The sequence below is a fragment of the Arvicanthis niloticus genome, chromosome 6, assembly GCF_011762505.2.
Source record: "Arvicanthis niloticus isolate mArvNil1 chromosome 6, mArvNil1.pat.X, whole genome shotgun sequence".
Classification (NCBI taxonomy): Eukaryota; Metazoa; Chordata; class Mammalia; order Rodentia; family Muridae; genus Arvicanthis; species Arvicanthis niloticus.
Window position 1 is genome coordinate 24,161,932 of NC_047663.1, and position 23,759 is coordinate 24,185,690.

Sequence of the window (23,759 nt, forward strand, 5' to 3'; positions counted from 1 at the left end):
TTCCAGTTATGCCACTTTTCATTAAGAACTACTGAAGTTAATAAAGCTTATTTAAAGGAATTAAAACTATAAACTATATTGTCCTCAGATTTAAAGTGTTGATGTTACCACTCTATAATAGTTTTGTACTAATGAAGGAGGTAAATAAATATAAAAGTAGCTTAAATTTTTCTTTTTATTTATTAGATTTTAACCATTACTCTTTCTTAACAGTACAGAAAAACTAAATTGCCAAACTAAGATCACCTTTCTGGTTTATACAGTCTGCCCTCTGGTGGAAGTGTTAATGAACAGTGCAACGGCCAAGTAAGAGGCACCAGGATGTGGTGGCAGGAGGCAGGATCTTAAAGTTTTGAAGTCAATTTGTGGTAAAAAACTGCAGACACACTAGATAATCCAGGAATGACTATAATAATCCATTGTGAATTTTGGTGTTTTGTGTGTGTTTTTGTTTTTTCTTTTTTTCCGTTTTTTTGAGATAGGACCTTGCTGGATGGAACTTCCTGTGTTGTGTAGGACTAGACCAGGTTGGCCTCCTGAGCCCTGGGATCAAAAATGTATACCACACCCAACATTTCTAGTCATCTTTAGCTGTGGCATTTTTACATTCTCCTCTAAAAAGCATATCCAATTTCTATGACTTATTTTCAGTTCAACTTCATTATGTGGTTGACAGATTGTTGAATTATTTGGTGAACATTTTTCAATCAGGGTGCTATTTAATTTGACAAAGATCTTTCAGGTACTTTGACTTTGAGTTGAAAATTGTTATTTATTTTTCGAGGGATGACTGGGTAGGAGAAGAATCTGAGACAGGAGATGAAAAACCTGCTTTAATTCTACATAGCCTTTTCTTTATTTACATGTACATCTTTATTTTTATTGTATATGTGTTTTGCTTGCATGTTTGCTATGTGTGTACCTGGTCCCTGTGGAGGTCAGAAGAGGGCATCATAACCTCTGGAACAGGAGTTACAGGGAGCTGTGAGCCACTATAAAGGTGCTAGGAATTGAACCAGGTCCTCAGCAAGAGCAGCCAATGTTCATAACTTCTGAGCCATCTCTCCAGCCCCTGTATATGGCCTTTTTCTATTACCTTGCCTATTAAAACCACTCGAATCATCACAGAGATTAGCAATGTAAATCAAGACATATTGGTGTACAATTTCTAGCTTTGTCTGCTAATAATCAGCAGATCACAGACAGATTTACTTAAATTTCTTAGGATGCAGTTACCTAGTCACAAAACAAAAGGTTAATTTTATTGTCTTTCAGTTGGAGTAATTTTCACATATGAAAAAACAGGGTATGTATTTGACCTTTACTAGTGAAAATAAAGAATATATTTTCTGTACCGACCCAAATGAAATGTAAATGCAGAATCCTAAAGTTCAGAGTTAGTATACCTCTTCAGTCTGTGTCTCTTCTTATTCCCCAATTCATAGGATCTTCAAGGCCAATGAGTATTTCCAGGGAGTTGAAAACATTTTCAGATAGTAAGATTTTGTAAACGAATTCTGACTCAGAATTGATTAGAGAACTTACAATGCTTCCCCTCTAATACTGCATGGTGTGGTTGGTCATGTGACATAAGGCATAACACTTCTTTCCCTTTAGACTTTGTTTTTTCTTTTCATAATGTTTTTCTTCCTGATTCCATTGTCCCTTTCATAAACACAGACTTAAAATAACCACCTTTAGGTACTATTACTGTTTGGGAAAAAAAAAATAAGGTGTTTGTCTGCTCAAAGCAATTCCCTGATTATTTTCAGGAACTGAAATGGTATTTTATTAGGGCTTTCTTGACTGTATCTTCCACATAAGATTCTGGTATCCAGGATCCACTCCACTAGATATAAAGAATAATTTGTTGTTTATTTTAAAGTCAGATTCTCCAGGACTAGCTTGCTATCACATACATACTGGGGTTCAAGATACCTCACTATCTACAGCTTTGGTTTCCTTGATTAGAATACAGGGGCTTTACTTACCAGTACCTTATTAATTGGAAAAATTATCAGTAAATGAAAGGTGCTTTGAGACTTAAATGGATAGGCTGGTCAAGAAATACATCATTTGGTGCTATGTCCTTCTGTAGACTAGATTACAGAAAACTGAAACTGAGACCAATGATGTAAAAAACAAAACGTTAAGAGATTTTTAAGAGGATCAACAGCACCTGAGCTCAATGAGATTCATGACCGGTCTGTTTACCTGCTGCCTCCTCCTGTGGCATTGTAGGAGTTCTTCGGGGCCCCTGTGGCCCACTACTCTTGTCATTGGTGTTTTCCTCCAGGTTACCTGCTGGCTCTTGGGTTTTCATCAGCTGACTCAAGAGAACTGCCAACATATTCTGCATGTCAGCTGGTGTGTTTGAAGCTTCAGGAGTTGTCTGTTCAGCAGGAGGCGGGACCACAGGCACAGAAGGTACCTCCTTCAATGATTCTTCTGGGGCTATGGATTCTGAGTCCTGCTGCTGGGAACTGGCTTCAGTCAGTGCACTAATAGACTGATTCAAGGCTTCAAGCTGCTGTTGCATCTCTGGATTGGAGTGAATATTAAGCAGCTGTGCCATCTGAGGGATGCTCAGGTCAGTTTGGCTCTGAAGCAGGTTTAACAACACTGCCAATTCACTTTGATTCAACTGCTGTGTGATGTCACCAAGGCCTGTGAAACGAGAGTGGAGCCAATATAAGATGACAAGGAAGGGCAAGGCCCTTTGTCTTCTTCAACTGACAAAAGCAATTTATAATATCCAAAGGCAGAGTTTCATTTTGAATCCCTCATAATTTAATATCTCAGATCATTACATCACAGTTTATTCTTTATTCTTGTTTTAAAATGCAAAGACTTAGACCAGTGAGATGCTGCACAAGGTAAAAGGCACTTGCCACCGAGCATGACTACTAGATAAAGCCCAAGACCCATGTGTTGGAGAGTACCAACTCCTTCAAGTTATCCTCTGACCTCTACACACATTATGTGCCACCTCCAATGAAATAAAAATTAAAACAACAAATAAAACAAAAGGACTAACGAAAGCATTATATATTATATATTATAGTGACTTTATTTTATTTGTACACTTCCAGGTCAATGATTTCAACCACTATTATATGTAAAAACTGTTAGGATGGATTTAAGAATTAGGGGCCTAATGTGCCAAGAAATTTGGCATTTATTTAAGGGTTATTTATCTTGTGTATTCCAGGCTAGTGTCAAAGTTGGTATGTACTGAAAGGTAACTGAATTTCTGATCCTCCCAACTCCATAACCCCAGTGCTGTGCTGCAGTTATCAGCTACCATGTTGATCTGAGGAAATTTATTTTTCAAGTTTTCTGGATGATTTTAATGTGTTCCAAATGTAGAAAATAACATTGCAATCTCAGCTACTTTGGAGGCTGAGGCAGAAAGATTCTAAGTTCATAGCCATTGATTGGGTAGATAGAAAAGGGAAAATGAAATAGATCTGCAGTTTAAAAAAAAAAAAGTGATAAACACTTTGTTATAATGGTTATTTTGACACAATTTTAGCACATAGGTCAAGAAATAGTCTACAGAACCAACTATGTTTAGCAATTGTGATTTAATTTGACTGAATTCTAAAGTCTTATCAAACCTAACATAACAACATTAAATTATTGCTGAAAAGCTGTGAGTCAGGGCTGGAGAGGTGGCTCGGTGTTTAATGGGTTGCTTATCCAGAGAACTCGAGTTTGATTCCCAGCACCCACATCTCAGCTCAAAACTGTCTGTAACTCTAGTCCCAGGAGATGTGACATTTCACTTTTGGCATCTGGAGGCATCAAGCACAAAAGGTGCACATATATACTTGTTTTTGTCAGCATGTACAATTATGCACCGTGTGTGTGTGTGTGTGTGTGTGTGTGTGTGTGTGTGTGTGTGTAATTTAAAAAATGCATGAGTAAACGAACCTTAAAATTTACAAATTTAATTGAATGGTTTCTTCCACACATAATCCAAGTAAGATATAGTATTCTGTATTTCAAGGAATTAAAATACGCTTCTGCAAACTTTCTGGACTATATGTAGAAAGTAAGATTTAGTTCTCCTTAGAAATGAGGACGACATCAATCGGTTTTCTAATGTTGCAGTGGACAAAAACACAGTGATATGAACATATATGCATTTTACCCTCAAAATCTACTTAAGTATACTTAATAGAAACAGGTTTCATCCTAGTACTGACCTACTGCATCCCCTGGACCAGGCTCTGCCTTGACAGGAGCAGGTTGAGGTGGTGCTGGGCTACTGTTCTTCACAGGCTCAGCTGTTGTCCCTGAGGTAGTTTCTTTTCGAGAAGCTTTGGATGGAGGTGGCTCTTCTATCACAATACCACTCTGTCGCTGCCGTCGACGTTTCTTACTCCATAATTCATGGCAATCCTGCCAGTGAGGTAGGCTGAAGAAACATAAAACAAAGGAAAATTAAGTAGTGAATAAATGGAAGAATAATAAATTAAAATAAAAAAGCAAGAAACACAGGGAGTAGAATTAAAAAATAATAAATATTAGAATGCAGTGTAAAAAGAATCATGGCAAGTGGTAGTTTGTGGAAAATAAAAGCCCCAAAAATTTATGCAGTAATAGATAAAAATCTTACTGATACTAGAACCAACTCCTATCTAGTCAAATACTGATTCTGTTGGTATAAAAAGAATAAAGACAATTTTACTATTGAAGTTCCAGCTGAGGATAAATAGGAACACAGAGATGAACAGTTTATCACTTGTTATAAAAGCCTACAAAAGGGGATGGGGAGATGGCTCAGTAAGTAAAAGGACTTGCCACCAAGAATGACAACCTGAGTTTAATTTTGGAACCTTTATGTTAGAAAAACAGAACCCAGGATGGAGAGATGGCTCAGTGGTTAAGAGCACTGGTTGCTCTTCCACAGGTCCTGAGTTTAATTCCCAGCAACCACATGGTGACTCACAACCATCTGTAATGGGATCTGATGCCCTCTTCTGGTGTGTCTGAAGACAGCTACAGTGTACTCGTATACATATATAATAAATAAATCTTTAAAAAAAGAAAAGAAAAACAGAACCAACTCCCACAACATGCCCTGACTTTCACATGTACATTGGCAACAGAATGAGCATGTGTGCAAACACATACAAATGGTGTTTTAAATCTTGGAACTGCATAAACCTATCATGACTAAATCACCAGTGTACTAAATTATCCATTGAATGTCCATGATTAAATATCATTAACTTTTTCATTCAGAGTTAAACTGGGCATGTTCTGTATCCTAGCAACTAGGGAGCAGAAGAAGGTGGGATCCCTGTTAGTTATAAGCCAGCCTGGTCTACTTAGTGAATTCCAGGTCATCGAGGACTACACTGTTTCTCAAAAAACTATGTAACAGTTCCTAAATTTCAGTAAAAAGTTTATATATCAAAAGTTTAATACAATAAATGAATGTGGATAGACCTTTAGAGCAATAATATGTATATGTAATTATCCATGAAACAAAAACATACTATTCCAAGCTAACCGGGAACTCTGGATTCAGCTGCGACAAATCCCAAATGCTGGGATTATAAGTGTTTACCACCACACCATCCCAGTCCTTCTCTGGTAAGAAAATGCATCTGAAGGAAGAGAATCCAAAGTTCAAGGACAGGTGTCATACCCTTACTGACTTGACACTGATGCAAACTATTTAAAATTAGAATTGTTCTTTCAGTGTGAGAAGTATATAGTGACAATATAATGATTACAAGAGAAGGAGTAGTTAAATGCAAAAGCCACAGAGAATCTTTTCAAAGCCACTGGTTAGCACAATATACACTAGAGATGCAGAAACAAAAGAAAATAATGACTCAAATAGGGTTAAACTGATTCCTTATTTAATATATGTAACCTTATCCACACTAACACTCCATTTGCAGTTATTTTGATAAACATATATATTTTTTAGTTTCTTATTCTCTGAGTCTAGCAGCAAGTTTGGAATCATTTTATAGCCAAAGTACTTACTCTGGAGGTGCCATTTTGCTGAGTTCCACATCTTTAAGAAAGTCACTCTGTAGGGTCTGTTCAGCTGTGCAGCGCTTGCTAGGATCCAGTGTCAGCATGTGGTCCAATAGATCAAGTGCCGCTGAAGGAATGCTATGGAAAGGAACAGGGGAATCAAAAACTTAGAACGACCCCATAGTTCTCAAACCAGGAAACTTGTTATTCAAGTTATCAAAAGTTATTTGAATTTCCATCTCCATATAAAATGAAGCAAAGAAAATTGGAAATTGGCTAATGCGAGCAACAGATCTAAGGCATGATTTAAGAAATGTTACAATAGAGGTGAAAACTAATGAAACCTACAATTTTGTACTCTTTCCTTAGGAAGTTTAAAGGTTTTTATTTGTCCAAGGCCTTCAGAGAGAAAATCAGAAATAGGGATGGATAAAATAAACTCTTCAATAGTAGGGCTGGAGAGGTGGCTTAGAGGTTAAGAGTACTGGCACTCTTGCCAAAACTCCAAATTAAATTTCCAGTACCCACATGCCAGCTAATACTCTTCCAAATTCCAGTTCCAGAAAATCCAACCCTCTCTGGCCTCTGAAGGCACCAGAGAGAGACATAATACACATACATGCATGCAAGCAAAAAACACTCATACATTTAAAATCAAATAAAAGGGGCTAACTGAGGCTCATCAGGTAAATCACCTGTTACCAGACATTATGAGCAGTATCATATCGTTAGGACCCACATGATAGAAGACTGAATTCCAGAAAATTGACTTGTCTTCCAGGCCCATATTCATCCACAAATACATAAATGAATCCATGAATGGGGCGGGGCTTAGTGGAGCACACCTTTAATAGTAGCACTGAAGCAAATAGACTGAGTCTGAGGCCAGCCTAGTCTATGTACCAAGTTCCAGGGCAACTAGGGGTACATAGTGAGACTGTCTCAGAAAAACAAAATAACAACAAAAAATGTAATTAAAATGTTTGCTGTATTAAATTGAGATTAACAGTAAAAGTCAAGTACCAACAGAAGCTAAATACAGAAAACAGATATAGAGGATTTTGCTAAACTCACAAAGAGAATTCTTCTCTTAGGCGTCTCCTGTATTGCTTCTTCGGTTTCATGGTGTTGAAGTAGGGCAGCTTGATAACATCAGGCCACACTGCAGGACAAGGACTACCACAGAGACGACTGAAAAGAAAGCAAAAGAACAAGTGCAATGATGTAAATCGTCAGAATATCATGACTGCTAGAAGGAGAAATTATCTTCTGAGATCTATACAAGAACTCTATGATTTATTACATTATTACACTAATAGGCATTAAATGAAAAAAAAAAAAAAAAAAAAAAAAAAGCAAAGCACAACCTTAACTGCTCTAAGGAAAAGCAATATAAGAGAATTGGTTGCCAAGGAAACATAGTGTAAATAATGAAAGCTAGCAAAAAAGGATTGTGTGTACACACACACACACACACGCGCGCGCGCGCAAAATATAATCCAAAAATGATTCACATATTTTGTAAAACATGTTTTTATCTAATAAGGTTCTCATCACCAATTTTATTCTATTTAGCTAGAATTAATTTCTTTTCTTTCTTTCTTTTTTTGGCCAGGCATCTCTACTATAAACCCCTGGCTGTCCTGGACTTATTGTGTAGACCAGGATAGCCTTGAACTCAAGAGATGAACCTGCCTCTGCTTCCAAAGGCAGAGATTAAAGACATGTGCCACCATACCTGGCAGAACTAATTTCCAATAGTGAAAATTGGTGAGCTGATAGACAGTATGGTGCATAAAGACACTGTCTCAAAACAAACAAACAAATCAAACCAAAAAAGAAAAAGGAAAAGAAACGAGAAAAAGAAAAGGAAAAAAGAAGAAAGCAAAGTATATAGCAAGAGAGGTCCCTAGTCTAGTTTCAAGCCTTCCCCAAACTGCCCATTTTAAAACTGTGGCTAGAGAAATGGCTCAGTGGGAAAAGATTCCTTCCTCCTGTCAAGCTAGATGACCTGAGTTCAATCCTTAGGATCCACAGGGTAGAATGAAGAAGAAAACATGAACTCCATAAAACATAAAAAACAGCCAAAAATTCCATTCCTATCCTGAATAGTTAACAAGGCATATGCTACACCACACCAGTAGAGATCAAAATATAATTCGCAAGAGTCAGTTCTTTCTTTTCACCACATGAGTCCTTAAGGTGGAATGTATGTTATGTTGTCAGACTTAATGGTAAGCACCTGTACCGGAGAAGCCATCTCACTGGCCCACAGCAGTTTGGCTCTACAAACCTTGATACCACCAAAAACCATCAGGCAGTATATGAGGTGAGGCTCCTTAGATCTGTTTTTCAAGGAGGCTGGTCAGAAAAATATTTTTTCAATCATTTTTTCTACTTTAATTGGTGTGTCTATATGTACATGCAATAGTCAATGGAAAACTTTTGGACACCTCTCCTTCTATATGTACCCATGATTGACACAGGCCATCAAGCTTGAGAACACGTGCTTTTACATGTTGAGCTATTTACTTGGGCTTGCCTTGAACTCACGAGCTTAAAAATATTCTCACTGCCTAATCCTTCTACACAGAGTAGGTACCAGTGTTCTCAAATACAGCGTATCTGTATAAGAATGAAATCATGAAGGTAAGGAAGATTTAGACAATCTAAAGCTGGAGAGGTGGCTTAGAAATTAACAGCACTTTAAATAGGATCCAGGTTCAGCTTCCAGCACCCACACAGCAGCTGACAGCCTCTACGAATCCAGTTCCAGAGAATCCAATGCTCTCTTCTGGATTCCAGGGGCACCAAGTATGCATGTGGTGCAATTACATACATGCAAACACTCAAATACATAAAATTAAAAGATATGAGTGGTTATGAGCTGTAATGAGGGTAATTAGTAACAACTAGAGGTCTCAACTGCTGAGTCATCTCTCCAGCCCCCTAAAATCTAACTTCTTATGTTCACAAGATATCACAGCAAAGATTTTAAGCTGGACCAAGCAAAGACAAATTTATTATAATATCATTTGGTGGGATAACTAAAAAAAAATGTTACAGAAACTGGAGAATTTAATGCCAACACTTGGGAGGCAAACGTAGGATGATCTCTGAGTTGGAGACCACTGTGGTCTACAAAGTTAGTTCCAAAACAGAGATACACACAGGGATACACAGAGAAACCCTGTCTTGAAAAAAAAATGAAGAAAAAGAAAGAAAAAAAGAAAGAGAAAAGACAAAGTCTTCAGCTAGGCATGGTGGTGCAGATCTTTAATCACAGCACTCAGAAGGATCCCTGTTAGTTCCATACCAGTTTGATCTACTTATTAGTCTAGGATAGCTATAGGATAGCCAGTACTACATAGAGACCCTGTCATAAGCAAGCAAGCAAGGCTTTAAATAACTTCCTACCATTATTCGTCAGGATGTAAGTATCAAATTAGTCTATTTTTAGATTGTATCAGGATACAATATTTGATTTAGAAACTAGTTGAGTTAGGCACTTGAGCTTCTTTTTAAAAGTAAACGCATTTCCAACTATTTATTTTATTTGCATTGTTTATGCTGAGATAATGTCTCATTATGTAGTTCTAACTTGTCTAGAATTCACTATGTAAACCAGGTATGTGCCACTGTGCCTGATTTTTTTTTTTCTAATTTATTTTAGATGCACTGGTATTTTGCCTGCATGTATATGTCTGTGTGAGGTTTTCAGATCTTCTGGAACTAGAGCCACAAACATGTGAATACCAGGAACTGAACCTGGGTCCTTTCAAGAACAATCAATACTCTTGACTGCTGAGCCATATCTCCAGTCCTGCCTCATTTTAAAAAAAAAAAAACTGTTGGTATTTTTTTCCCACTTATTTGTTTATTTCTCTGTGTGTTCCACATAAGTGTGTGTAGAAGTCATCGGATAAATAGTGAATGTTACTTCTCTCCTACCATGGAGCTAGGAATAAAAAGACTGTAAGATTGTAAAGCTGATATCCATGTGTATGCTCACACATATATTAAAATAAATTCAATTCTTATGTAAAAATAAATAAAAACTATTTTATTAATACATAAATTTAATTTCATATTTAATAAATTATAAAATTATGAAGTATATATAAAAAATAGCCTTAAATTTGTATTTATTGTCAGTAAATGTTTGCATTTGTATATTTATTATTACACAAGGTTATGTAAAAACTTCTCATGTAAAAACAGGTTATGAGTGAAAAAAGTTTGAGAAGGGCTGGAGAGATGGCTCAGTTGTTAAGAGCAGTGACTGCTCTTCCAGAGGTCCTGAGTTCAATTCCCAGCAACCATATGGTGGCTCATAAACATCTGTAATGGGGTCCGATGCCCTCTTCTGGTGTGTCTAAAGACAGCGACAGTGTATACATATAAATAAAAATAAATAAATCTTTAAAGAATTTTTTTAAAAGTTTAAGAAATTCTTATTGATCATATACAGGCACTTAAGAGCATATGTGTAACTGTACCTGATCAGTTCTAGCTGAGCCAGTTCCAAATTGGCTTGAAAAATAGGTTTCTTTGTGAAAAGTTCACCAAGGATACACCTAAAAAGAGTAAAATTCATAGGTTAGAAAGAATCCCTTGAGTCTATCTTAAGTGTCTTTCAATAAACCTTTACATTATCCTGGGCTACATGCAATAATATACTCTGTAGTAAACTAGGCCAGAACTTCAGTGTCTGGGTTCCCTAAAAGATAAAAACAACATTTTGTAGTGAAAACACATTATAAAGGTTTTAAATTTGCCAGCAGATCAAACTCTACTGCCTGTAGAAAACAGTTCTTCATAAACAAAAGGAATTAATAGGAGTTTTTCATCTCTGTCCCACATTACAAGGTAATGTAAGAAAATACACACAAGTTTACAGATCCTTAGCAGTCTTTCCACAAAGAGAATCTGTCATCATTAACCTGCTCTGTAGAACTGTACTATGCCATTATAACCCCTCTGGCAATATATTTACAAAGAAAACAACGAATTAACAGCTAAAATTAGTTTCATCAAGACTGTTAAACTCTATCTAAATACCTTAGTTATTTTGAGAGGGGTATTTGGGGCTAGGAGATGTTCAGTGGGTAAATCAAGTATTGAGGACCTATGTTTGAATCTATGAAAGTCACATAAAGCTGAGTTTGGTCATGTGTGCCTATAATGCTTGTGATTTTACATCACGACAGGAGGATCCCTGTAAGTTGGAGCAGCAGTGAATAACAAAACAGATCTAGTCACACATTCCTGCATTCAAACATGTATATAAATCATATATGTAACAAACTGTAAGTGAATTAAAAAAATACTCTAGAACATCATGAGAAAAACTTGGGTTCAATTCCTAGCACCCACATAGTGGCTCACATCAATCTGTAATTCCAGTCCTAGAGAATCCCATACCTTCTGAGCTCCACAGGCACCAGGCACACACTGTAAAAACACACATGCAAGTGAACAAAGTATTCACACATATAAAATAAATCTTTTTTTGAAAAGGAAAAGGAAAGAGAATGATGTCAAGTATGGTGGTGTATGCCTTTGATCCCAAGCAAGGCCAACATGGTCTCCAACCATGTGAGCTTCAGGACAGCCAGGGCTATGTTACAGGGACTCTGTCTCAAAAAACCAAAACAACAGCAGCAGTAGCTGCTGGTAGAAACAGCTTTGAAATAAACTATTTACAGTCTCAAGGTATCTATGCACAAAAAGTTACTAATTGTAGGAGGAAAACTATTAACTTTTTTGGTGAGAAAAAAAGGACAACACATTAACCAAGTGAAAATTGATAGCTAGTTGCTATCAATTCTAAAGGGCAAATGAAGTCTATGTAAACGTACATAAAGCATTCAATAAGGAACATGACACTGCTTATGGTGTATTCTAGTTAAAAATATATAACCAGAACCTGTCTACATTCTTCAAAATAATAAATGCTGTGAAATACAAAAAGGCTACAGCAGTGTTCCAGAATAAAGACTTTGATAAAGGAAGCTGCCTACACCTACAACTATGCTACCTGAGAATGAGCAAGTTAGAAACTAAGATGTGCAACAGCAAATAATTAACAAAAACAAAAAAACAGATTACTGTAATGTACACACCTCAAATAAACAAAGGTATTATTTCTAGGACATCATTTGCATAGAACTGGAATAGAAATATAGACTAAAGCACTATATAATATAAAGTTATCCTATTCTAAACTTACTTTCTGATATAGCTCTCTGGTTGACCTTGAAATTGGAATAATCCTTCCTCTATGATTGGACACAGAATTATAGGTATGCACCATACTGTTCAGCTATGTTAAATTTATTTACTTTGTAATTATATTATGGTTATATGGATCTCTGTAAACTGGAGCCAGCCTAGTCCACATAATGCCTTCCAGAACAGTCCGGAGATACATAAAGTGATGTTGTCTTCAAAAAAAAAAACAATTTTTTTTAAAGTGATACTAAAGTGGTACTAATTACTTTAATGTGCTTTTTGTTGTGTTTTGTGAACACACAGTCTCATGAAGTCTGGGCTGGACCTAAATTAAACTCCCAATTCTCCAGCCTTCACCTATAAAATGTTGCAATTTTAGGTCCCTGGCACCACCCTAGGCTCCTAGGCTTCTATATACCTTTTCATTTACTAATTCTTTGAGGAATTTATACAATATATTTTGATTATAATGACTTAGTTTTTTTTTTTTTTTTTTATTATTCGTATATGTGTTTCTTGGGAGACTAGAAGTATTTTACCGCTTGGCTAGAATTACATGTGTTGCCTGATCTATGTGCTGAGAACTGAGCCATCTCTCCAGCCCCTAAAATATTTATTTTAAATTATGTGTGTGTGTGTGTGTGTGTGTGTGTGTGTGTGTGTGTGTGTGTGTGTGTGTGTGTCTGGGTTATGTGCATGTATATGCACATACCCACGGAGATCAGAGACATTAAATCCCCTAGGACTAGAGTTACGGATGGTTGTCAGCTTCCATGTGGATGTTGGGAACCAAACCTGGATTCCTTGGCAAGAGCGACAAAAGCTATTTAATCACTGAGCTACTTTATTGGCTCCAGTCCTCCATCTTCTGCTTCCTCCTCCTCTTCTCTGTTTTAAGGAAGGGACTCACTGTGTATATATGACTTCCTTAGAATTTGCTATGTAGACTAGTTTGGCCTTGATCAGAGAGATAGACCTGCCCCTGCCTCCCAAGTGTTAGAATTAAAGTCGTGTGCCATTATGCATCATTCTATTACCATTAAAATCTCACCTTTAATTTATTGTATTAGCTCTTCTAATGTCTATCCTGATTTGAGGTAGGAAAAGTAGAAATAAATTTTGTTTCCAATATTAACTGTCAAAATCAACATCTAAATACAGTTTTACACCAACTAATGGAATAGAAGAGCAGTTTTTAAAAAAAAATCCCAAAGGAATAGCTAGTTAGTTTAAAATGTTTGGAGACAGTGTTCCCAAACTTGTGAAGAAGCCCAGGAAGACCTTGAATTTTTGTGTTTTTTTGAGAAATGGTTTTTCTGTGTAGCCCTAGATGTCCTGGAACTTGTTCTATAAACTAGGCTAGCCTCATAGAGCCTGCCTCTGCCTCCCACGTACTGGAACTAAAAGCTTGAACCAGCACCACTTATATTAACAAATATAATTTGTTAGACGAGTTGTTCTACTTTCTGCCCTGATCTGTATGCCTAAGTGCTAGAATCCTTTGGTGTGAAAGACTTTTTTATTATGTGGCCAACATTTTATTTATCATAGTAAGATAGCAGTTTGCACAGACTGGGAAGAAAAAAACACCAACACACTTATACATTCTCCCCATGTATCTTGCTTTTCCTTTTGTTTTTTTAAGAGAGGTTCTCTAATGTAGCTCAGGTTGACACACTAGAGGAGGGCATGGGATCCCATTACAGATGGTCGTAAGCCACCATGTGATTGCTGGGAATTGAACTCAGGACCTCTGGAAGAGCAGTCGGTGCTCTTAACTGCTGACCCCGACCTCCTGATTTTCTTGCCTCTAGATCTTCCTCATGCATTTTAATGAGTTGTTAACTTTCCAGCTTAGCTCTAATTTGGGCTAGTACTGTTGAATACAAATCTATCTTGAGTCATTAAAACTTTACTAAAATGTCATTTGATTTCAGTAAGCTACTCTTGTTGAATTTTAAAAATAAAAACCATAGCACTCTTCTTTAGAGACTTATAATAGGAAAAATAGAAAAGAATGGGAAAGATGGGCTGGAGAGATGGTTCAGTGGTTAAGAGCACTAACTGTTCTTCCCTAGGTACTGAGTTCAAGTCCCAGCAACTACAAGGTGGCTCGAAACCATTTATAATGAGTTTTGATGCCCTCTACTGGCATGTAGGTGTACATGCAGATAGAGCATTTGTGTATATATAAATTAAATCTTTAAAAAAAAAGTTAAAAAAAAAAAAAAAAAGAATGGGAAAGATAACATGCTCTTTTAGGAGGTATGTATGTGGGAATCACAACCAACAAAGGTCAAGGCCAGTTTGCCACACCATATACAAACAAATAACAGAGAGAGGATATTTAAACTATTTAGCCCCCACCCCCACCCCCCCAGGCAAAAGTGGTACATGCTTTCAAACCCAGAACTTGAAGGGGCAGAGTGGATGAACCAGGTGAATCCCTAGCCTAGTCTATGTATCAACTTCTAGGACATCCAGGGCTACATGATGAGACTCTGTCTTGAAAGAATTAATAAATGTAAAAACACTTCAATCCTTAACATGCAAAATGCAGATTTCAAATTTCATTTTCAAGCCAGGAATACTTCAATGCAAAGGACTTAGGACTTAGGAGTCGAAGGTCATCTTGGGCTATATATTGAGTTTGATGATAACCTGGGCTAAATATGACCTTGTCTTAAAATTTTTTTCAGAGTGGCCACATCAGTGCACACTTATAACCCCAGCATTTGGGAAGAGGCAGAAAGCTTGCCACAATATGAAGCCAGCCGGGTCTAAATAGTAAACCAAGAAAGACAGGGCTAGAGAGATCCTGAGTAGAAAAATCAAAAGCAAAGAAGAAAAAAAAGGAGGTAGAAGGAAACAGATTTTTTTTAAAGAAAGGAAAGAAAGTTCCTTAAGAGAAATGGCTGATTGCAGATAGAAGACTAGAATAAGGAAAACTAATTAAGATTATTAACAATGTATCAAGAGAACTAAAGAACTAACTTGATCAAGTTTAGACTAGACAAAGATTAGGAAGTTTGAACAAGAACTACTGTGATAAAGACTGGAAAGATGGCTAGAAGGTTTTCACCACTTGCTATTCTTCAAGAAGACTAGAGTTTGGTTCACAGCACCCAGGTCATGCCCCTCACAACCACCCGTTACTTCTAGCTCTGAGGATCTGACAACCCCTGCTTGTGTGGGCATTTCCACACATTCGGCATATGCCTCTGTGCTCTTTTCTCTCCTCTCCCTACCTGTTAAAACATATCAAATATGCAAGTCTATCAGTTTCTAATAAACAAAAATCCAATAAACTAAATCTTCTCAGTAGTCATTTTTAGAGAACAGTAGAAAATCACCCCACTACATTGAAAACTGGTAAATAAAATGAAATAATTAGCTTTTCTGCAATACTGAGGATGAGACCCAAGACTTCACACATGACATAGGCAAGTCTTAATTTTGTTTGTGTGACAGTGGCAACAATAATACAAACTCAGACTGAGACATCTATAGAATAAATGATCCAATTTTCTCTAAGCAGATTATAAGGAAACAAATGAAAATCTAGAGATGGAAGGGGGATATTAATTAAAAGACTTGAGATAAGCAGGCCTAGTGATATATGCCTGCAATCCTAGTCAATTGTGGGCTGACACATGAGTATTACCAGCCTGGGTAAACTGAAGACAGCTACTACACTGTTTCCTGGTTTGTTTATTTTTTTAAATAAGATTCATTTTTATTTATATTTATGTGTGTATGTAAGTGTGCATACACTTAATAAAGACAAATAGCTAATATAAAGAGGAAACAGTACATATTAGGTGTTACAGACAAAACAAAAGGTTAAGACAGTCTTACCCACAGCTCCAAACGTCAATGGCTGGTGTGTATCTTTCTTCTCCAAGTAGCAGCTCTGGAGGTCGATACCACAGAGTAATGACTTTGTTTGTGTAAGGGCGACTGAAATGTAAACCATCAGAATATAAATTTGGGTGAGTGATTTTTTTTGCATATTTTTCATATTTTTGTTAAAAAAAAATGTACCTAAACACTAACAAAAACATGGCTGCCAATTAAAGATGAGGTTGTTAAAACAATTCCAGTAACAAATTAACAGGCCAAAAGTAAGCTGGACATGAGTGAAAGATGAAAAACTTACTTCTAGTCCAATTTGGGTTAACTTATGTCAGTAGAGGGCTGACTGAAGAATTCAGACATGATGGCACATTTGTTTAATGCTTGCACCCCCATACATGTGGAAGACACTCAGACATAAATGTACATAAATACACACAATACACACAATTCCAGCTTCAGGTGGATTTGATACTTATGTAGTCAAATGGGTATGATGAACATGCACACAAAAAATTAAAAAGCAGTCTTTAAACATACAAACAGCAAAAACAACAAAAGAATAAAGGGGACGGTGGCTCATGCCCTTGATCCCAGCCCTCTGCAGGCAAAGGCAGGTGAAGTGAACTGCTGTGAGGTCAAGGCCAGCCTGGCTTATACAGTGAGTACAACCCAGAAAAACCCATCGCAAAAACAAACAAAAAAGATCTATGTGGTAACACATCCAAAGCACTAGGAAATTCTGTCACTATTAATTTGTAAAATTTGAGAGTGTCAGAAAATTAAAAAGACTCTTCTCTAATTCTCACCCTCAGTTTTACTTAACTTTTTTTTTTTTTTGAGATAGTGTTTTTACTATGCCAAAATAGGCCTTAAATCACACGTCACAAGTAAACCTTGATGAATGCCTCACCTTTCTTCAGAGTTATAGAGCCGAGCAAGTCCAAAATCTGCCAGTTTGATTTGCCCACTGTAAAACAAACAAATTATTTTCATAAGTAAAAGTAGCAGCCTTGAACTACAGTTGAAAACTTAAGTGCCAATTAAAGAGCTAAAAGAATTACAAAATTTACTTTTGATGCCTGATCATATTTCTATTAATGGTTACCCTCCCCAATTTAAATTCGCCAGTTTGTAATGCCTCACAATATTTTTTTATTATTCCATTTTTGGATTTGATTTCTAATTTTCTTTTTACCATGGAGCCTACATATATTACCCAGCTTGGTCCCCAACTCTTAAAACAATCATCTATCTTACTTCAACCCTGTGAAGAACTAGGACTATAGGTATATATCTTCCACACCAGTTCTAAACATTTACTTCTTTTTATTTATTATTTTTTTATTATGAGACAGAATTTACTACATACCCTGACCTCAGTCTCACTCTGTAAGCCATTAGAGAGTTACCTTGAACTCATAGAGATCCACCAGTCTTTGCCTCCTTGTGCTAAGATTAAAGATGTACACCACTACACTTAGCCTTTAAGTCTTTATTTTGTGGTATTATCTGTGCATAGTACATGTGTTAAAGTAATACCTAATGTTGAAGACAAAGAGATACTTAAGGCCAGGCATAACAGCACATATTTTTAATCCTAGCACTAGGTAAACAGAGGCAAGAGGTTCAGGTTCATGGCCAGCCTATGCTTCAGGGTGAGGTTCTAACTCAAACATCCGAAGACTGGGGATGTAGTTAAGTGGCAGAGGACATGAAAGCCTAAGACCCTAAGTTTGATCCCTAACACTATACAGAACAGAACAAAACAAAAAAGCTTGCCTAAGTTTCATTCTGATAAATGATTAATCCAGTTAACAGGTCTCAGTTCATGAATCTGTACTTTTTTCCTCACAGACCTGGGGACTGAACCCAGTGTCCCATAAATACGAGTCAAGTACTCTACCCATTCTGAGTCTGTTATTTCTTTTTCTTTTCTTTTCTCTTGAGATAAGGTCTCCTTTGAAATCCAGGTAGGCACAGAACGTGAATTTGGCCTGGCCTCAAAAATCACAGTAATCCTCCAGTACCACCCTTCCAGTTGCTGAAATTATAGGCATGAGCCATTATACCTGGCTCTGAATGTACGTTTCTAACAAGCTCATCCTTGACACTACTGGAGCTACTATGAGAACTATAATTTGACGGTCTGACTTGTTTATTTATTTATTCTACCATCGCCATCATCATTTTGAGACTCCATGTTGCTATGGACCTCAGGCTCTTTTCAACCGCATAATCTTTGTCCTCTGCATGACCATGCAGCTAGAGACACTCCTTTAAAGGAGTCAGAATCACCTTTGACTCTGCTCAGCAGTGACTGTCTGATCACCCTCTACCTTCCCCTCTCTCCCATTCTCTCCCTCCTCCTTCTCTCTTCATCCTCCTTCCATCTCTTTTAGTACTAGGTATCAAACTCGGGTACTTGTACATGTTAAGTGCTCACCTGCTGAACTACATTTCCATCCCTCAGTATACAGAGACGTCAAGAAGTATTTTAAGAAAATTAAACACAATATTGGGAGAATTACTTAAAAATTAGTTAATCTATCTAAATTTCTATATCCTATTTTAATATTTATAGCCTTGCTACATTTGGAGAATGTAGGGGCTGACTGCATCTGAGGTACCTGATAGCTCAGGTAAAACAAAACTCAAAGAGGCTATCTTGGAAATGCTCCCCAAACCTATGAGCAAAAGGACAGAATACAAAACAAGAATAGTGGGGCTGGAGAGATGGCTCAGCGGTTAAGAGCACTGACTGCTCTTCTAGAGGTCCTGAGTTCAATTCCCAGCAACCACATGGTGGCTCACAACCATCTGTAATGGGATCTGATGCCCTCTTCTGGTGTGTCTGAAGAGAGTGACTTTGTACTCACATACATAAAATAAATATATACATCTTAAAAAAAAAAAAATCAAGAAAATAGCAACAAAATTTTACATAAAATCAACCACTATCATTCCTATTAAGAAGTCTGTACACCTTCATCCACTTGCCTAAAATACCACTTCTCTTTTTCTGCGTGAAATAGGATCTTACAATATAACCTAGTCTTGCCTTGAATTCATAATAATCCTTCAGTTTTAGCTTTCCAAATGTAGAAATTAGAAGCATGAGCTACTTTATCTGGCTCATTACATTTTAAAATTTAACTTACAAACAAATTCCACACGAAATCTAAATTGAAATGGCAAAAAACATAGCTATGAAAATTTACTAATATATTTGCTGCATGAATCGTATTAGAGACTATTTCTTTACTTGTTTGGTTATTATCCTTTATGTGCAAGGGATGGTGTGTGTGTGTGTGTGTGTGTGTGTGTGTGTGTGTGTGTGTGTGTACACGTGTGCGCATGCATGCACGCGCGCAGCTAGAAATACTGCAGCAGTCAGTATACTCCTGCCACCCTGTGAGTTCTGGGGACTGAACTCTCACCATACTTGACAAGATCCATCTCATTGTCCCTTACTTACTTTTTGTGGTGCTGGAATTAAACTTAGAACCTTAAAGATACGGTCTTATATCTCAGGGTAGCCTGAAACTCATATATGGAAGTATTGCAAAAATTTGGCATGTACAACAGAAAAAACCCATTATTGTTTCATTCATTACACCCCAACCGAAACAAAGTGTCTTCAAACATAATCTTTAAGTACTCAAGAGTTTTCCATCTTTGGAATCCGTCTGTCCATCCCACTACACGTCCACCCCGACTGTGCCGCATATTCCCTTGTCGCTCACACTAACATCATCTCTGAGCTTTACTTGGCAGACTTTTTTCTTAAGAGTTATAATTTGTAATCTGACATCTATGACTACTCCCTGTGTAAACATGACTATATTGTAGTCAGTATTTTCCTTATTCCTATCTCTTCAGCCATTTCTCTTGGATTCTACTCATTTTAATATTCAGACAGGGTCTCATTATGTAGATTGGGTTGGCCTCAAACCCAAGAGAACCACTGGCTTCTACCACCATGCCTGACTTAAAGATACACTGTTTTCAAACTCAGTGCCAAATATGATACACACATATCATACACATATCTTGGTTTTGTTTTAAAGATTTTTTTTAAATGTATGTGAATACACCATCACTGTCTCAAACACACCAGAAGAGGGCATCGGATCCCATTTTAGATTGTGAGCCACTATGTGGTTGCTGGGAATTGAACTCAGGATCTCTAGAAGAGTACTCAGTGCTCTTCTCTCCAGCCCAGAGACCATCTTATTGTATGTATATATAGTATTTTTATATACATGTGTACGCGTGCATGATTTTACACACACCACGTACATGCAAGAACCCTTAGAGGCTAGAAAAGGATACTGAGTTGTTTGAAACAGGAATTTTTATATGAATATGTGTGTGTACACATGATTTTACACACACCACGTACATGCAAGAACCCTTAGAGACTAGAAAAGGATACTGAGTTGTTTGGAACAGGAATTGTAGCTGGTTGTTAGTTCTTTTGTGCACACTAAGAACCAAACCCTAGCCTGAGCTTGACTACTGATATACCAACGGAATCTCTTTGATACTTTTAGCAGGTTCCCTGCCTTCAGTCTTTCACCATATAGTACTAGTGCCCTTCTAAAACAGAAATTGTTGTCTCCAAGACAATATATTGTCTCCAAGACAATATAAGCTCAAGTTGGGTACACATTTTACATCTCAGGACTTGAGGGCGTGAAGCAGGATTACTCTGAGTTAGAGAACACCCTATGATATAGAGTGAGACATTTGTTCATAAATAAAAACAAAACAAAAACCCTAAAACCAAAAAATTAACATTTTGGTGTTTTTATACTATATAACAGTCCCTATACCAAGTATGCCACCATGATCAACTAGGCTACACCCTATAACCACCTAGTGAATGTGCTAAACAATGAGAATGTGTCCGTATGGAGAGCCACTCACAGAATCTTCAGGGCAAACCACGCAATGGTTAAAGAACTTGTGAATACTTATACTGATGGAAGAGCCCTAGTTTCCTGTAGCACTGAATAAAATGTAAAAGCTGAGCCAAATACAGTGGAACCCACCTTTAATTCCAGTCCTTAGGCAGTAGAGGAAAATGGATCCCTGAGAGTTCATAGGCCAGGCTAGTCTAAACAGTAAATCCCAGGACAAAATAAATAAATAAATAAAAATGATTTTGTTGTTGTTGTTTTTGAAACAAGGTCTTGCTATGTATTCCTGGCTGGCCTCAAACTCACTACAGAGACCAAGCTGGCCTTGAGTTCAGAGAACCACCTGCCCCTGCTTTTCAAGGGCAGGGATCAAAGGCATGTACCATTATATCAGGTAGACAGTCTTCATAGTTACTGGGCAAACGTGAATGCATGCTTCTCCTGCCCCAACCTTCTAAGTAGCTAAGACTACAGATGAACTAACTATAAAAGATACAGACTTAAGAGTAATAACGGACCTTCACTTTTAATAAGAGATTTTGAGTTGTAGAGATAGTGACAAAAAACCAAAACAACAAAAACAAAAGATTCCCCACCCAAGCAAAATCCTACTCTCTTCCAAGTGTCTTACTAAATTGCCCAAGCTGCCCTCAAACTCCTGACACCCCCCACTTTAACTTTCCTAGTAGCTGTGACGGTAAGAATTTACCCACAGTTCCAGTTAAAGATTTTGTCTCTTTACATTATGTTTACCTCACAATAAAGCCACATAATTTTAAATAGTACTTTACACAGACACCTTGAATGCCATCCCAACTCAACTACAGATAAAAGTAAGCTCCTTAGTAGGATATATAAGATCTTAAATTGGTTCCTAAGCGCTTCATATTTCACCTTAATGTGCTTTACTTTTTGCTTTAGCAATAAAGTTATGTTTATAGTTTCCTAACATTGTTTTTTTTTTTTTTTCTTTTTGAGATAAGTCTTGAAGTTTCAAGCTGGCCATATAACTGGTATATAGTGCTAGGAATCAAACCCAGGTCTTGAGGCACGCTGGCAAGCATCGTCTACCAATGAGATACACTGAGACACACCCTAGCCCTAGTCTCAAACCCTGAATCCTCCTCCCTTAGTTTCCTGACTCCGGAAACTATGGGCATGTTCTTTTTCATGTGTATATGCTTTTGTATAAGCAAACCTTTCTGAAGACATTTTCAATCTTCATTGTTAGTTTTTCTGAAAAATTTCTATTTATTCCTCAAAACTGAATGTTCTAGGTAATTCTAAATTTAACAAACAAACATGGGTCTAGTGTGGTGGTGTGTGCCTTTAATCCCAGCACTTGGGAGACAGAACATTATAGTTCAAAGACACCTGAGCTACAGACTGAAACCGTGTCTAAAACAACGAAACATACGTGCTAAAATGAACATTAATAAATGGGCTACTTCTCCTACTAGACTCAGCTACACAGTGTACATAGCCAAACTTTTAGTGTCAAAAGTTAGGGGCTGGAGAGATGGCTCAGCAGTTAAGAGCACTGACTGCTCGTTCAGAGGTCCTGATCTCAATTCCCAGCAACCACACAGTGGCTCACAGCCATCTGTAACAGGATCTGATGCCCTCTTCTGGTATGTCTGAGGATAGTGACAGTGTCTAATTTTCAAAAAACAATTTTTTAAAGACAATTTCAGGTAATCCCACCTGGCTATTTATTCCACCTCCTAATACAACCACCATTGCATGTTTGTGTGTGTGTGTGTGTGTGTGTGTGTATGTGTAAGAGAGAGAGAGAGACAGAAAGAGAGAGGGAGAGAGGGAGGGAGAGAGAGACAGAGAGAGAGAGAGAGAGAGAGAGAGAGAAAGAGAGACAGACAGACAGACAGACAGACAGACAGAGACAGAGAGACTGACTCTGTGTGCATGCCTGGGTTGAGGTAAGGTCTTCCTCTGAAAGGAAAAAAACTGACAGCCTCAAGTGCAGCTAAAGAGGAAGGCCTGTTTCTTCCTACTAAAAAATATTAAGAACACAATGTATATTTAAGTTTGCTTTGGTAACAACACTATTTATTGACTATATGGTATATTCTCGAGTAGATCAATCCCCTAGAATGTTAGCAATTAAAAAATATTTGTAATCCTATTTTGTTAATTCTAACATTAAATTTGGAAAAATGATAGAAAAGGGAGGTAAACAGGTAAAAAAAAAAAAAAAGAACACATTAAACATTCTTGCAAAGAAAAAAAATTGTACTGCTTATAATCCTAATTATCTAAACAACTCAAAAGGACAGGAGAAAAGTGATTAGCCTTACTTGGTTACTATGTTACCTGTTATTTAGCAAAATGTTAGAACATTTTATATCCCGATGGAGGAAATTCTTCTTGTGACAGTAATCCAGTCCTTCCATTAGCTGTCTCATGAATGACTTGATATGGTCCTCAGAAAAGTGCACCAAACCTGACTCAAGCAGCCCCATTAAGTCATGGTCCATATATTCAAACACAAGGTAAAAGGCACCTATATAACATGAAAAAGAAATTTTTAAATGTTGACATAACAATCCTCAAATTTGAATATAATTTGAAGTTAACCATAGTCTCTCTGGAACAACCCCTTAATTTTATAGAAAAAGGATCTAAAGTAGAATAATAAAAATAATTTCCCTTTCTAATGATATATAATACTACTGGAAATAAATCTAGATTTCTATACTACTGTTATGTGAACAATTTACATTC

At 37.0% G+C, this 23,759-nt stretch overlaps 1 protein-coding gene across 6 annotated transcripts in view; it reads right to left on the reverse strand.

The window, feature by feature from the left end:
• The window catches only part of Cdk12 (cyclin dependent kinase 12), a 78,622-nt gene that overhangs the window by 31,041 nt on the left and 23,822 nt on the right, over nucleotides 1-23,759 (reverse strand). For all 6 annotated transcript variants that reach the window (XM_034505757.2, XM_076935843.1, XM_034505756.2 and 3 more), the window contains exons 6-13: nucleotides 23,349-23,538; nucleotides 17,006-17,062; nucleotides 16,096-16,197; nucleotides 10,503-10,580; nucleotides 7,078-7,194; nucleotides 6,010-6,141; nucleotides 4,212-4,423; nucleotides 2,215-2,667 (exon numbers count right to left, since the gene is read on the reverse strand). In XM_034505757.2, coding sequence (XP_034361648.1) covers nucleotides 2,215-2,667; nucleotides 4,212-4,423; nucleotides 6,010-6,141; nucleotides 7,078-7,194; nucleotides 10,503-10,580; nucleotides 16,096-16,197; nucleotides 17,006-17,062; nucleotides 23,349-23,538 — 1,341 coding nt within the window. The remainder of the gene's footprint in view (nucleotides 1-2,214; nucleotides 2,668-4,211; nucleotides 4,424-6,009; nucleotides 6,142-7,077; nucleotides 7,195-10,502; nucleotides 10,581-16,095; nucleotides 16,198-17,005; nucleotides 17,063-23,348; nucleotides 23,539-23,759) is intronic.